Here is a 16,003-nt window from a genome sequence, read left to right as displayed (position 1 = left end):
TCCCCCGCTCCTGGGCACCCCCCCAAAACACACCGCCGGTCCGGGAGAGCCCGCAGAGATGCCAGAAGCGCGGTATTCCCGAAGGCAAAGCCCTCGCCCGAGCCAAGTGGGCTTAAAGGCTTCAGGAAGGCGATGCCCCCCCGGCTCTGGCTGCTTCGCCCCCTCGCTGGGAGTGCTGAAGGCCGGGCTGGACGGGGCTCTGAGCGCTCGGGGCTGGGGAAGGTGCCGCTGCCCGTGCAGGGGGGTTGGAACCGATAGATCTTTAAGGTCCCTTCCAACTCGGACCACTCTGCTTCACACACCTGGCACAGGTTCCTGTCAGCAGGGGTGTTGGAGGGGGTCACCCCGGAGGGGCCGGCCCGGGAGCAGGAGTTTCCCTCGGGTCTGAGGGACCCAGGGCCCCGGCAGGCTGCTGGGCTCTGCTGCCAGTGCCTTGGGCTGCCACTTGAGAACGTCCTGGCTGGTTCTGTCAGCTCTGGAGGTGTGTGGGAGGCCCTGTATGTCCTCAGGCTGGAAATCCTTCTATTCCATGCAGGAGAAACTCTGGTAAAGAAACAACAGCTTGTTTAGCTGTTCTTTTTTTCTTATTTTGTTTTATTCCATTTTTAATTTTTTTTTTCTTTATAGCTGGTGTAAGTTCATTCTTACCAGCCAAAGAGATGGGTGCCCCAAGTGTATCTTCCTTCTGCTCCCAGTGCTGCACTGGTACTGATGCAGATCTGTGAGCCAGGCTGGAGAAAGGTTCTGGCTGGAATCTAACTATAAGTACCTTTTAACACAATAACTAGGACTGTCGAGTATGGTTACTAGATTCATTATCGTGTCCTGCTGCATTTGGTTTACCCAGGTTTGCAAACTGTTGCCAAATTAGGGCACTTATTTATTTGTAAAGAGTAGTTAATGTAGGCAAGCATTACACTTAGTTCAGTAGTGTGTAAAAATACATTCCTAATTATATTTTAGTGCTGACAGAAACAATATTGGGAAATAATTTTTTGTAAAAACTGGACTGGGTTAATTTTGTTTCCTGGTTGTTACACCCTTGGATTCCCCCCCACCTCATCTCTCCCCTGCAATCCAAACTTAATTTAAAAATGGATTACAGCTTGTAAGTCTTTTAAGCACTGTTAGTCCAAAAACTAATTTGCTCTGCTTTTTAAAAGTGGTTACTGACATGAGTAAGATTTTTATCTACAAGGAAGTAGCTAATTTAAATTATTGCAGAAGCAGGAGGTATTAACTGTACCTTGCAGAAATGTTATGCAATAGAAGACATCGCTGGCTTGAAAGAAGAATGAACCAAAACATCAGTTGCACTGGGTTCAGCAATATATTCCCATATTAAATTAACAAAGCTATTACAAATCTGCCCAGAGCTTATCTATTATTAGCTCATTCCCTAATCAGCAGAAGGAATGTGAACTTATACCAATTAAAGTACATTTGTTTAGGGTATTCAGGACATACAATGGTCCAAAAGCTGCTGCTAAATGACTAACATCCACCCACCGGATGCCATACATAAGAATAGTTTACCAGTTTGAAAAATGGTTTTGCAGACACATTTGCTGGTGCCTCATGTTGTAGGTCATGTCTTTGTGCAGAGAAGTCTTGTTTGGAGTCATGTGCTGTTCTCTTCACTGGTACAAATGCAGTCTTAGTTCTTCTCTAACATGGGAATGAACTGTCCACCCCATGAAACTTCAAGCCTTAGAAGTGGGCAGCTGTATGAAAAACTGCCTTTTGCTAGTACATCTGGAATGGGCCAACTCCCAAATTTTGCAGGATAGTAGTTGGTCCAGGGCAATGCTGTTACAAGAATGGCTGTTCTTGTAGTAGGAAAGGAGCAGGGAAGACAGAGCAGGTAACAGGTCATACATAGTCGTTGTATGGTTTGATTTACTTGAATAGTCTTACTGTGAACGATTTTTTAAGATAGTGCTTTGTGTCATGTCCCATCACTGTTATCAGCAACATTTTCTTCTGTTGCTGAGGTGGAGAGCAAGGCTGAAAGAAGCACTGCCTTATTTATTAAGCTTTGCTGGACGGATTCCCTTCTTTGCTGATATGGAACTTTTCCTTTTTGCTTTTACTACTCTGCCACTGCTGTGTCAGACTTCACTATACTATGTGGAGAGGAGCAGCTGCCATTTCAGACTTTCTGATTCCTATTAGATAAATATTAGTCTATGATTAGCTTTTCTAGAATGATGATTATGATGGCAAGAGGACATCTTCTTTTCAAACACCTGGAGTTCCTATACAAGCTTCTTTGAGAAGAGACTTAAAAATTTAAGTTAAACGTTTTATAGGAGCTGTGTCACAACATTGTAATTATTGGGTGCTGCCACAGGAGTATTTGATCCAGTCCTCCAGCTGCAGAACACCCTGTTTCAGTTCTTAAATTAAAAGGGAGGCCATGCCGAGTTTTCATCTTTGTTTTCTTTCAGAAAATGTCAGCTTACCATTCAAGTTGTATTGCCTCACAGTGATGACCCTGGTTGCTGCAGCATACACGGTGGCAATGCGGTACACAAGGACAGTGGAGGCAGAGCTGTACTTCTCAACAACAGCTGTGTGCATCACTGAAGTGATCAAGTTGTTCCTGAGTGTGGGCATCTTGGCTAGGTAAGTAGGAGAAAGCTAATCAGTATTTTGGAAATGAATCCCAGCTTCTAACCTCAGATTCTCAGATACTGAAATACAGATATGTTGGAGAACGTGGCTGGATAGCCATGCTGTGGAAGACTCATTTCAGAGCGGGTTAGAGCTTGTGGGTCCTCAACTGAAACTGCTTTGTAAACATCACAATGTTCAGGTGTGTCCTTCCTGCATATTTTCTATTTTTGTATGCTTTGGGATAGGTTCAGAATGTCAGCATGGATTACCTACGATGCTTTGGGTTTTTAAAATACTGGTGTAGATGAAAACTGGACTGTGAGCCATTATCTGCCGAGTCGTATAAAATTGGAATGTTCCTACTCATAGATTTTCCCAAACAATGTTAGACAGACATTTTGCCGTCTCTGCTGACCTTGGGAATCAGAGCTGAAAGGCTGTATGGTCAGAAAATATGAGAGTTTCTGTAACCCCAGACTGCTGCTAAGAACTAGAGCTTTAGTCCACATGTGAACATCTGAAAGAGGGAGGCCATCTGTCTTCTGCCTTTCCTCTCAGCTTCCCAGTGCTGCATTGTCCCTTGGAAGAATCTTAATATTCTAAAGCTGGGTTCTTGCTGTTGTGGTAGAATTTGTTCTTTTAGGATCTCCCTATCTCTTTGTGGCTTTTGGAACATCAGAAGGATGGCTGTTGTGTGATAGAGGATCATGAAGTCACATTGTGTACTTCAGATTTTGATCAGATCTTTTCTACTTAGCATGAAAATGGCATTTTACTTGCTTTAGAAATGAGACAATACTTGGACTTAGTAAGGCAGCTGTGGCAAGCTGCCTTTTGTTTAACCTTTCATTAAAAGGCAAGTGTAACCTGTGGCAAATTTCTGTTTTTCTTTTCATACACTCTGGGCTTCTTGCTCTGCCAGCAGAAAATGTTGGAAGAAGTGTCTCTGCTGACGAGTGGTTGCGCTGTGGTTCTTACAGTGTTGTGGCCAGTGTGGATCCTAGTCCAGCCTGCCTTCTGGAGACTGCAGCAGCACGTTTCTCAATAGTGGGGGACCTGTGGGTGGCCTCATCTGTGTGTGTAATTTCTCAAGTCTGTTCTCATGCACCTGGGACCCAGGCTGTTTGTAGTATACCAGAGAGGCCTAGTTCGGCAGGGTAAGAAATCTGCCTTTTGTCAGGGGTCAATAATATTGTGTTCAATAAATGTACAAATGGTCTTTTTTTTCCTGAAATAATTTAAAAGGCAATTGCTTTTAATTCAGAAGTCTATTATGTTTTCAGAACAGCCCTACACAGCCAAAAATCCATGGAGCCCATTGTCTTCTCTTTGACAGTATTCAGCAGGGGATGCTTAGAAGTATAGGCAATAGGGCAAGGGTGGGCTGAACTTTCCTTAGCTGGTGGCAGAAGCATTTTACAGCTGGAGGCTGTGTGCACACTGTGGCTGTAGCCCCTAATGATCCTGTCCTCTGTGAGACTGCCCAGTTTAGTCCCCACTGTACCTGTGAAATTAATTCTGCAATACAATTTTACAGTGTATGAAAAAGCACTTTTTAGTAAACACTTCATTTAGCAGTTTCACTGGATTCTGTCTTCTTGTGTTCACAGACATAAGAAATCATCTTTCGCCCTTCATTTTTATTTTCTTATCTCTTCAGATATGTATTGTGTTTGCATCACTTAATTATTTTCTAAGCTGGGAGTCCTAGTCGAATTTTTCTGTGATCATCCTGGTACCCACCTCCATGGCACTTCCAGTATTGTTATAACCCTTTTGAAACAGGAGCAAGAGCTGTATACAGAATTCAGGATGCAAATATGCTGTGGCATTAGATAGAGGGGTGGAGGTCCTTCCTGTCATGGTTTATGTTCCTATGTTCTGCTCATCTCTCTGAACACTGGTGAAGCTTGAGCTGGCACTGTCAAGAGAGCTACTCGCATCTTTTTCCTAAATACCCATAACTGGTTTAGAGATGGCTGCTGTATTTTGGGGTTGTCATTTCCTATGATTATTCCTGTTTTACTGACAAATGAGCTTTATTTGCCAATTAAAATGGGATGACTCTGACTCGCTGAGCAGTTTGAATGTTACAATATCTATTCTGAGCTAGTAAGCTAGTGGGTTTTTTCCTCCATAGTTGAGAAAGGGAGAGATGAGCACCAGCAGACACCATTCATATAGCCACACTCACCTCTTTGCAGTAGGTTCTCTTGCTTGCTGGAGGGTCCAGGTGCCTTCCTTTGCTGTTCAGATAACTGAGCTATATCTCAGATGATAAGAGATCTGGTAAATTCTGCTTGGTGTAGTGATGGACCCTTTGGCAACTATTGCAGATTTCCTTTTGGTTATCACATATAATCGAGTATCATCAGCAAAAATTGCCAATTTTCTAGTAATCTCCCATTTTAGATTGCTTATGAATATGCTGGACAGAATAAATTCCAACATAGTTTCCTTCAGTGTCTTCTTTACAGCTTCCTCCAGTTTTAAAGACCTAACCAATTTGTCTCAACCAAGGTGCCTTTGTCATTTAAAAACCAGTTAAAAGATGGTTCTGTTTTTTCTGTAGAGCAGGATACGTTTGGGTGGGTACCTTCTTTTTGAAGGAGCCAGCATTGATTACTGCAACATACAGGATACTGAAGTATGACTCTCAAATTGTTCTGTTTGCAGAATTTGTTTTCTTACACATTCTTACACTGTGCCTTCACTGTGTTTACTTTAAAGGTTTCTCCTGGGAGACACTCTGAATGCCTGAATATTGTCTTTCAAAGGGGAAGTTTATGATAGTTTAAGCTGTGTTAACTGTTTACTCAACTGTACTTTGAACTTGTCCTATTTATTTAAAGTCTACTTGACCATCTGGTTATTACGTTGTCTGCTTTGTTAGATGGTGTGTAATTTCTTAGCAATGGAGGATGAAAAGTAGAGCTGATTTCTGAACTCTAGTTTTAGCTTCAGCTTTTCTAACAAATGTGATGTATCTGTTACAGAGCTGATTGTTTTTAGTATCTCTCCCTTATTCAGACCTATGAAGAAAAACAGAAGATGTTTTTTTTAAGTTGAATCTAGATCAACATCAAGAATGCTGAATTCAAGCTAGATAATTTTTCTTTTTGATTTTTGTAGTGTACAACTTTGGGCACTTTGCATTATCAGCTGAAAACAGAGGCTTGGTTTAACTTTTTTTTTTTTAAAGTGGATTTAAATCTGTCTCCCATCTTTCTACTGAATTCAACTTAGAGATTCTTGGTTAGTGCATGCTTCAGAAGGCACACCCACTGCAAAGATGATCTGTTGGGCAGTTAATCTTTTTGTTCTCAAAAACTGAAGTGAAAATGGTGCTGTCTGGACATCTGTTATTTTCTGAAATGCCATGCTAGAAGTCAAAGTAGACAGAAACTACTGTTACTGCTGTGACTTGGCTTTAAATGTGTGATCAGCTGATTTCACTGAACATGGTCTGCAACAGAAGTAGCTGTAATTTAAATATTAATTTCCTGTTCTTGAACCCATTTTAGTATGAACAAATAGAAGAAGCCATTACTGTGTGGTATTTTTTGACTTCTTACAGACTAGAACTGTTTCTGTGATTATTTTATTTTATTTGCAGTTAGACATACGAGAAAGAAGTACTTTAGTCCAGCTGTACTTATCAGGAACTGTAGGTTTTCTTGTAAATCTTGTCTTCCAGTGCTGGGCAATATAATAAATACATTGAGGAGTGAGTAAATCAGAAATTTTGCCTATAATGTCAATGGCTCACAACATTTTCTGTAGCTCTGTATCTAGTGCAGTTAACCATGGAGAGCTGAAGCATCAACTTTTTCCCTTCCTTGTATTGCAGACTTTAGGTGCTACTTGTCTATAGATTTTCGTGTCAGTGTTGTTCCATGTGGCCAGACGTGTCTTGCGGAAGACACCAACATGACATGCTTGGTGTCACCAAGCCTGTCCCAAGCAAAATATCCCCTTAGGTTAGCAGAGAGCTTCGCATGTGACCATGCTTGTACAAGAAGAGGGTGGAAAACCATATTGACCTTTGTTTGGTAACTGCACTGCCCTGACACTGATGTTTTGTGTGTTCTCTTTGTTACGGGAAGATGACAAAAAGAATCCCTCGCAGTTGCCTCTATAAAGACTACTCTTACCACAGAAAAGGAGAAAAGGTATCTTGGTGCCAAGCAGGGAGGAAGGCAAGGGAGAAGAGAAACTTGGATAGAAGGATAACGAGATGGCAGAGTATGTAAATCTTTGGAGGGAAAAACTTCAAGAACCTGGACCAGAGTCAGCAGCTGATCAGGAATGGAGAATATGCAGGAACAGGATGGTTAATGAGTGAGCCTGGGGCATAGAAAGGTTGCAGATTTTGCATAGCAAGAGTTTGGGGAAGGTAGATGACATACATTTGTAAAAAGGAAGAAGTTGGGACCTGGGTGAAATGTAGGGAATTGGGCTCCAGAGGCACCAAGGAGGTTGTGAGCCGTTTGTGTGTGTAAGGGAAGCAAAAGAAATGCTAAATTCAGGAATCATATTGGATGCAAGTGGAGAGAGACCTGTGGGAGAGGACAGGAGTGATTTTGTATGTTGGTATTTGTCAGTGGCCAAGCAGGAGAATAGAGAAGAATGGAAAGAAGAAATGTGGGATTTGAGTTTTGGGAAGGCAACTGGAGGACTTGAGTAGCAGTGACAAGTAAGCAAGAAATGTCAGGTGGATGTATGAACGGTAAGGGAGAACTAGCAATGCAGTGGTCAGCTTTAATAAGCTGAGGAGCAAGCTGCAAAAGGGGAAAGGAGCAAGAAGCAATATGCCCTTGCCCATTGCCTGCTCTTATTCAGACTATAATTACATGAAGGAGACATGTGAAGATTCAAGGCAACAAGGAGCTGCCACACGTCGTGCCAGACCTCATCACATGTCCTGAGGTCCAGTGTCTCCTGCAGCACAAGCAAGGAGCCCAGGGCTGGCTGAGGAATGAGGTGTTTCCAGCTCAGTAGTGTGCAAGGATACCATCTTTTTTGGATGTACTGTCAGGCCCAGGTTAAAGGGAATCTGGGAAATCATGGGTATTTGACATCACATATAAATATTAATAGCCAAAAAAAAACCCAAACAAAAAAAAGGGGAAGAGAGATACAATGACAGCCTTCTCTCCCACTGCCTGTATACTTGGTAACTCATTCCACTGTTTACAGTGTTCATGGTTGTTGTTTAATTTATTACACATTAATGCATCTAACCTGATTTCAGAATGTCTTCTTCATCTTCAGAGGTTTTGACTTGTTGATAACCTCATTGTTTTTTCCCACTTAATTTTTCTTAATGAGCAGAAGGTACAACTGGTCGTTGAGAACAAATTTTCAGCCTTCCCAGAGGATTAATTGATTTGATTTCTGTTTTGAAATACCAGTTTAAGAGAGCCCTCAGTTACATTAATATTTTATTTTGCAGAGAAACTGGAAGTCTGGCAAGGTTAATAACATCTTTAAAAGAAAATGTATTTGGAAGTCATAAAGAATTGCTAAAATTAAGTGTTCCATCTTTGGTGTATGCTCTCCAAAATAACATGGCATTTGTGGCTCTTAGCAACTTGGATGCAGCAGTGTACCAGGTAATACATGTTTTTGTCAGTAACAGATCTGCAAATGTATTTTTTTTTTACAGTTTCATGAAGCATGTGTGCTAGGTATCTATCTGCCCAGCACATGGTACTCTCTTCAGCCTTGGTGATACAACAGAGCATCTCTTGGCTTTCCTTGAGAACATACACTGTGTTGCAGAGCTCAGCTTTTCTGAGCTAACTCACTCACTCCTAGAGTCACTTCAGATTCACATTGATACATTTGACAGTGGTACAAAACCCCAAAGATCTGTAGGAAACCAGTGAATTCAAATTTTTGTCACTCTGTATTTGAATCTTCTATTTTGTTTTCTTGGTCTTGGAGGAGGTGATAAAGCCACATCCTCTGTGCTATATTCCCATCTTCTTTAGGTGACATACCAGCTGAAGATCCCTTGTACAGCTTTATGTACAGTCCTGATGCTAAACCGCACCCTTAGTAAGCTGCAGTGGTTCTCTGTCTTCATGCTGTGCGGTGGTGTTACCCTTGTCCAGTGGAACCCTGCTCAGGCTACCAAAGTACAGGTGGGAGTTTACATTTTGCCACTTCATGATGAAGAATAAACTGCCTTATACTTTATTTCATTTCACAGCAGCTGGGATTAAGGCAAGGTCTGTGACATTCCACACAGCAGCACCTGTTTCCTGTTTCTAGCCACTTCATCTTCAACGTAAACACTAGTTTGATCATTTACATTTATTGTGTACCAGTTCAGGCAGTCTTGTGGTATTGCTCCAGTCTCCCTTGTTGGAAAGGCACTTTGTTGCTCCAATTAGTATAAATTACCACTGCCATCATAATCAGTCTAATGCACCATCATAGGAGTATCTGAGTGGTCCAGTGTTTCCAGCATTTGGCCCTGGGATCAGTGTAATTGTTGGAGCAGAGAACTTGGAATCAAAACACTTGGTGGGATTAGGAGTGAAATTCCAGTGCCTTGTGGGTGTGGGTCAGTTAAACACACCCTTCAGAGACGCTGACCTAATTCTGTTCTAGGAGAAAACAGTGTCTTCTGTTTCTTAGGTCTTAGCTGCTGGTCAGTGCCTTAGTGGGAAGGGCAGGTCACACAGCTGGGAAGAGCAGCCCCAGCCAAGTGGATGGTGCTTCTGAGCACTGCAGGGGTTGCTAAGGGCACCTGCAGGAAGTGAAACTCCACACATCAGCTACAGTGATCTAATCAGAAGGGCAGCTCTGGCTGAGCAAATACATGTTATATTGGAATGAAGTGCTAATAATTTTGCTGCACGTAACAAAGTAGCTCTGGAATTGATGATTGTAAATTACTGAAGCGTTGCATTCTTTTTAAAATAATGGTTGATGTTGCAGGTGGAGCAGAATCCATTGCTAGGGTTTGGAGCCATTGCTGTTGCTGTATTATGTTCAGGATTTGCAGGTATAGTATTATTCCTGTACACAGGTCACATCAAAAGGACTGGAGATCTCATGATGTTTAAAACAGAACATTCTACAGCAGTTAACTGTCCTCATTGATTATATGATTAAGAGGACATTATCCCCTCTGCCCACAATTACCTTCTACTTGCAGTAATTATGACAGATTCATTACATGATTACTCCAGTTGTCAAGCAAATGACTAGTAGCACATACTGTTGGTTTTATGTGATGCAGCTTAGAAAGCTGGTCTTCAAGTCAAAGCATCTTTCAAATGCTTAGAACAAATCTGTGGGGAACATCCATAATAACTCAGTACAATGAATTAATGTACTTAAGTTTTATCAAGTTGGCTTTGCAGTGAATAACTCCCTTATGGTGATCACATGAAGTAGTTGCCTTTTTTTGTAAGGGGAGCTAAGTTCTTCACTCAGTGCTTGTGCTAGCTCAGCTCCAAAATACAGATTGCTGTGGTCCTGTAGGTGAAGATACTTAACTGAGATGCAGAAGGAGCAAAAGTAAGGCAGAGAGCAAGATGGAATAGCAGGAAACCTAGACAAACTCCATGAAGGATTATTGGTTGTGGGGTTTTTTTTGTTTGATTTGGTTTTGTTGTTGACATAGTTTGTTTTATTTGGGTCTTTTTACAAATAGCATTTCCCCTTAGAGTAGTTTTTCTCTGGCTTCTGCAGAAGGACACCAGAACTGGAGGACAGGAGAGCAGGTGCTAAGAAATAAGATAATACAAATTACTACTTAAATTTGAAATCTGGTTCCCAGGGGCTTGTTTTCCTGTCTGTAAACTGGGTTTTTCCCCCTCCCTCTGTAAGAAAACAAGGTACTACCACCCACCTCTAGCACTGTATTCAAGAATAGTCTTGTGCTGTACGCACATGCTTGTTACTCTTGGAAAACATTCTTGCTGGCAGGGAGGAAAAAGAGTAAGATGTTCTTTGGTGTCTTTTCAGTGAAATGGGCACTTTGAAGCAGAAATACTAAATAAAATTGTGTAGAACTCAGTCAGCTTTTTCTGGAAGATTATAAATTCACTCATTTTTAGTAGATGCTCCCAAGCCATGAGACAAAACACGGCATTCACAGTGAAGCCTTCAGTCTAAAGCTCTCCAGCTTTCTCTGAGAGTGTGGGACCATAGTTGTGCTTCTAAAGGTGTGCAAGTTCAGACCAGTGAAAGGGCTGATGTGGGCAGCTCCGGAGGATTAGGCACAAAGTTTTCCTCTCCGGCAAAAGGATTGCAGTTTGGGTGTTTCCTCACTGACATCTGTAGCTCTGAGGCAGCTGGGAGGACACAGCACTTCAGCCCTGGAGCTCTTTGTGCCCTTGGGGCTTTATGTGATGAACACATAAATCCTATTTAAACCAGTTTCCTCTTTTTGCTTCCTACGCCCACATGAGGAAGTTGTTTTGGCATTAAACCTTCTCTTTCTGGACTGACCATGTTTTATATTAACCTGTCAAAGTAAAAAAAAAACAAACAAAAACCATTAAGTGGCTTTTTGTCTCTTGGAAAAAAGTTTTTTCTTCAAAATGCTGATCTGATAATTTTCAAGCATCCAGGAGCCCAACCATGCATACAAAAGCTTTGGACAGATGGCAGACCTTTTTTAACTTGAAACAGCACTGAAGGATAATATCTCCTAAGTAGCACCCATTATTTCCTTCATCTTGCCCAGTGGAGTGATTTTTTTAAATGTATTTTTGGGGAAAGTGTAATTTCGTTGACTTACTTGTTCTATAACAAATTATGAAGTTTACAAGTACATGTCATACTCTGGTACATTGTTTACATCTGACTGTGCTCTGAGAGTCTTCTCAGTGGGCAGAAAACTACTGTGGGTTCTATTAAGCACTGCAGTCATCATCCAGGCTAGGTTTTTGTTGATGTTGAGGCTTTAAAAATGTGTATTTGTATGAAAGAAAACAAAGGAAATATATTATTATTCTTTGAACCCTTGAAATTTAAATATCTGATTTATTTTCCATAAATATTCTATATACTGTATTAAATTATAAATTGGATTTTTCCTTAATAGAAGAGTAGCAAGAATTTCCTTGAAGCTAACTGTGATTTCAGGAGGAGGAGCGTGGGCCTAAGGCTTCTAACCCTCAGGTCTTTCCTCTGTCAGTTCCATATACTTACATCATATTGTATGAAAGATCTTGAGTGACATTAATCAGCAACAAGCACTTAGTCAGTAGGACTCACACCAGGAAGTTGTAGAAGTGGCTGAGAAGATCTGGGTCCTGCAAACTGTTGCCTATGTTTTGAATGGGAAGAAAATTCCAGAGATTAGCAGTGTCCTGGTATGGGAGCAATGGTTAACAATGCAGCCAGTGATGGCCATGTCAGATATTGGCCTTTTAATCTGACGTACATCTCCTGAGTAGAATTAATGAAAAAGTATTTGGGGAATTTCAGTAATACAGAGCATAAAAGTAATGCTCATCAGTGTGGCACTGTGAACGAGAGCTTTAGATTAAAGTGAATTCCATTAATTCAAAACCAATCCATAGCTTCAGTTAGCAGAAGACATCAGTTTTGATTTGTTCTTGTAATGCCCTGAAGCTGTGGTTTCAGAACATCACCACTCTGCCAAGTGCTCTGCAAGCACAAAGCTTCTGAGGAATGTTCAGTCTCAGTGCTGAGGTAATATAGTCCCACCTCTGGTTTAATTTTTTACTGTTAAGTATCCCAATGGAGAAAAAAAAGTTGTACATCATAATAAAATACATGATGTCCTAGGGATAAAATATCAGTAAAATGCTGCTTGCTTTTTTTTTTTTTTTTCCCTGGTGTGGAATTGTACAGAAGAAACTCTGCTGGACAGAAGCCTGACAAATGAAACATAAATGAGGATTAGTTGTAATTGGTGCTGAGGTTTACTGTTAAAACAACTGTAAAGAGAAATAGAATCTACTTTTGATGTTATGCATCCATTAAAATTATCCTGTTCTCAAAGACACATGGTAGCAGGATGTGTTTTGGGACCTTCTGCAGTGGGAGCTTTGTGAATTGGACTGTAGGACAAAATTATTTCAGTAGCTTTGTCTGGCTTTGAAACACCATGAACCATGAGTCAATAAGGAAAACATTTCATCTCACTGAAACTTTTTTTTTTTTTAGGAGTTTATTTTGAGAAGGTCTTAAAGAGTTCAGATACTTCCTTGTGGGTGAGGAATATTCAGATGTACTTATCTGGGATTGTGGTGACTTTATTTGGTGTTTACATGTCAGATGGAGCTCAGGTTCTTGAGAAGGGGTTCTTCTATGGCTATACTTACTACGTCTGGTTTGTCATCTGTAAGTATCTTGTGGTTTTAGGGTCTTGTTATGCTGTTTTGCTTTTTTACCTATGATATAACTGATTGCACAGAACTGCAAGTGCAGTCTAACCCACTGTTCTTTACTGTGTTTTGAGGGTTTTTTTAGAGTATAATTATCTTGGAAATTATTCACTTGTTCAGTTTTAAAATGTGCTGAAACAGCAGCCTCAGTTACAGAATCATACAATGGTTTGAGTTGGAAAGGACCTTAAATATCGTCTAGGGCCATGGGCAGGGACACATCCCACTAGACCAGGTTGCTCAGAGCCCCATCCAACCTGGCCTTGAACACTTCCAGGGAGGGAGCATCCACAGATTCTCTGGGGAACCTGTTCCAGTGTCTCACCTCCCTCACAGTAAGGAATTTCTTCCTAATATCCCATCTAAATCACCCTTCTTCCAGTTAACAGCCATTCCCCTTTGACCTCTCGTTCCGTGCCCTTGTAAAAAGCCCCTCCTCAGCTTTCCTGTAGACCCTTCAGGTACTGGAAGGCTGCTCTGAGGTTCCCCATGAGCCTTCTCTTCTCCAGGCTAAACAAACCCAACTTTCTCAGCCTGTCTTCACAGGAGATTTTCTTCTTGACCCCCTCTGGACTCACTCCAACAGCTGCATGTCCTTCTTATGCTGGGGTCCCAGACCTGGACACAGTGCTCCAGGCAGGGTTTCACCAGAGCAGAGGGGGATTTGACTGAGTAGCGAGTAGATCATCTTTAAATGAGTTATATCTGATCTAGGTGCTGTGTAGACATCCCATTTTGCTGAATGTTGCATTAAATCACCAATCAGGACAAGGTAGCCCAAAAGAATACACCAGTGTAGTAAAATGCTCCATTAAAGAGTCACCTACTGCACCTTTACTAATAGAAAAATACCTCCTTTCCAGTTCTCGCCAGCGTAGGTGGCCTCTACACTTCAGTGGTTGTTAAGTACACAGATAACATTATGAAAGGCTTCTCTGCAGCTGCAGCCATTGTTATTTCTACTGTGGCATCAGTCCTCCTCTTTGGCCTCCAGATAAGTAAGTACCTTTTTGGCTCTGATTTGACCTTATACACAGGTTTCCTTCTGGCTGGCTGTGTGCACTTCATGCCAAAGCAATCCTTTGTGCCTCCTCCGGCTTTTCTTCTGCTTTTAAGTCTTCTCCAGGACTCCTGTGCACTAATGCATTGTCCCTGTTGTGTTGCACAAGGTGCCTGATGATCCTGTGCCTTCAAAGGTATCACAGTTGGTTCCTTCAGAGGCCACCTGCAGTTGCACGTGGGAAGGTTTCTTCCTATTTAAACACCTTAGGTGTTTATACAGCTTTATGTATGAATCACTTTCCAATGCAGTTTAGTATGTGATACAGCTGTTTACCTACCACTGCTGTTGATAAGTCATAATTTCTTGTTGGTTTTAGTTCAGCCAGTGCCAAATTAATTCCTCTGCTGTTCCTGCAAGGGCTTTGCCCCATCCCTGTTCAGTTACACCCGCTAAGTTTTGATTTCCCTGTTTGCTGTGGCCAGCACCACGTGAGGGCGAGTCAAGCAGCAGTTGGGGTGGTGACTGATGTGGTGAGAGGAAACAGCAGATTGCTTTGTGCTGTCCTGCAAACTACTGTCCTTTCCTACTGTCACCCAAAGATGGTATGGTGTGATGATGAAAAAAATAGCCTTTTGATGTGGCATTAGTGAGATGAAACTTGCTTAAGAAGAAAATCGCCAGTGTTTGTCTGAAAAAAAAGATCATCCCTTACAGCAAGGGATGAAAAGAAAAAGTAATTTAAAACTTACTTGTGCAGAATGGGTTTTTTTGATGCTTGACACAAATCTAACCTGCACTGGTGGTGATCTCTTGGTGAAAGCCTCGTTGATAGTATTTCTTAACCCTATCTGGAACTGAAAAGGCAAACCAAGTGTGTTATCACAAGCTACTTTATTCCATCCACTGTGTCTTTGTTCTCAAGCTTACTGTAAAGGAAGCCTGTCAAGTCGCCTCTGGAACTACAGATGTCTCACACTTGCTTTTCTGACCATCACATTCTTGCTGATGTGACACTAATTGAAATGGTTTGGGAGGTGTAAACACTCGGGAGTTCTCAGTGACAGAGGATTAATCTAGATTCTGTCAATTAGTAACAGCTTGTTGTCATGTTTAAAGTAACTTTAATATTATCATTTGGATATCGTCATAACTTATACAGCTTAGTCTTCTGTAGGTTTCTTCTTAAATGGAGGTGTATTTATTTAAAAAAATAAACTTATTTTTGTCTCCTTTCAGCTGTTACCTTCTCCCTGGGTGCTTTACTGGTCTGTGTTTCTATTTACCTCTATGGATTACCTCGACAAGACACCACAAAAATTCAGCCATCAGAGACTACGAGCTCAAAAGAGAGACTTATTTCTATGTGACATTGCCCATAAAAATGGACAAAGATAAAAGACTTAAAAAAACCCCACAAACTGCATTTTTTAAAAAATTAGCCTTAAGCTAGTCATAAAATGGTTTAAGTGGGGCAGACTCAAAGCAGAAGTTAGTTCTGTTTTACATGTGAAGTTTCCAGTGGCTGATGCTGGGGCTACATGAGAGCTGAGGAGCTGGACAGGGATGGTATTGAAGGTCTTCACTCACATGGGACACTGAAGAGGCCAATTTACAAAGAAAACAGAATGAATGAACTGAACACTCAACTGTATATAATATATATAATGGAGGGATATTGGTTCTTTGTGTATTTGATAAACTGTCTTGCCCTTTGAGGGCAGAAATGCCCAAAAGCTTCATAAAAATATATTAAAAAGAGCAATTACTGCCAGTGTTTTCTCTTACACTAGTTAGGAATTGCAGTTTGATTAGGGACAGGAAAAATTTCTCTTCTAGGTGATACCTACAAGATGAAGAGTACTTCTCCAGTGCCTTTATGATGGAATGAATTAATAGTCTTGTTTTCCCTCCAAGCAGTCAGATGCCTATAGTTAGCTCTGGCTTAAGTATGAATGGGACAACACAAAGTGTCTGACTGGAGTATTTTTTTCTCTACATT

The 16,003-nt window shown here is 41.2% G+C and overlaps 1 protein-coding gene across 1 annotated transcript; it reads left to right on the top strand.

The window, feature by feature from the left end:
• The first annotated feature begins 2,454 nt into the window (after positions 1-2,454).
• SLC35A1 (solute carrier family 35 (CMP-sialic acid transporter), member A1) lies at positions 2,455-15,515 on the top strand. Its single transcript, XM_010000516.1, has 7 exons — positions 2,455-2,628; positions 8,075-8,234; positions 8,616-8,768; positions 9,571-9,637; positions 12,781-12,957; positions 13,865-13,999; positions 15,241-15,515. Exons 1-7 carry the CDS (start codon positions 2,492-2,494, stop codon positions 15,369-15,371), a joined length of 960 nt encoding a protein of 319 aa, XP_009998818.1. The 5' UTR covers positions 2,455-2,491; the 3' UTR covers positions 15,372-15,515.
• The last annotated feature ends 488 nt before the right edge of the window (positions 15,516-16,003 follow it).

This window comes from Chaetura pelagica, unplaced genomic scaffold, assembly GCF_000747805.2.
Source record: "Chaetura pelagica isolate M959 unplaced genomic scaffold, ChaPel_1.0 scaffold174, whole genome shotgun sequence".
In the NCBI taxonomy this organism is placed as follows: Eukaryota; Metazoa; Chordata; class Aves; order Apodiformes; family Apodidae; genus Chaetura; species Chaetura pelagica.
This window is presented reverse-complemented; position numbering and strand designations above follow the sequence as displayed.

Excerpts from the sequence above, each read along its gene's own strand:
- SLC35A1 (XM_010000516.1), top strand. The coding sequence starts at position 2,492 with ATGACCCTGGTTGCTGCAGCATACACGGTGGCAATGCGGTACACAAGG. Across the intron at positions 2,629-8,074 it reads AGTGTGGGCATCTTGGCTAG|AGAAACTGGAAGTCTGGCAA; the intron begins GTAAGTAGGAGA and ends TTTATTTTGCAG. Across the intron at positions 14,000-15,240 it reads CCTCTTTGGCCTCCAGATAA|CTGTTACCTTCTCCCTGGGT; the intron begins GTAAGTACCTTT and ends GTCTCCTTTCAG.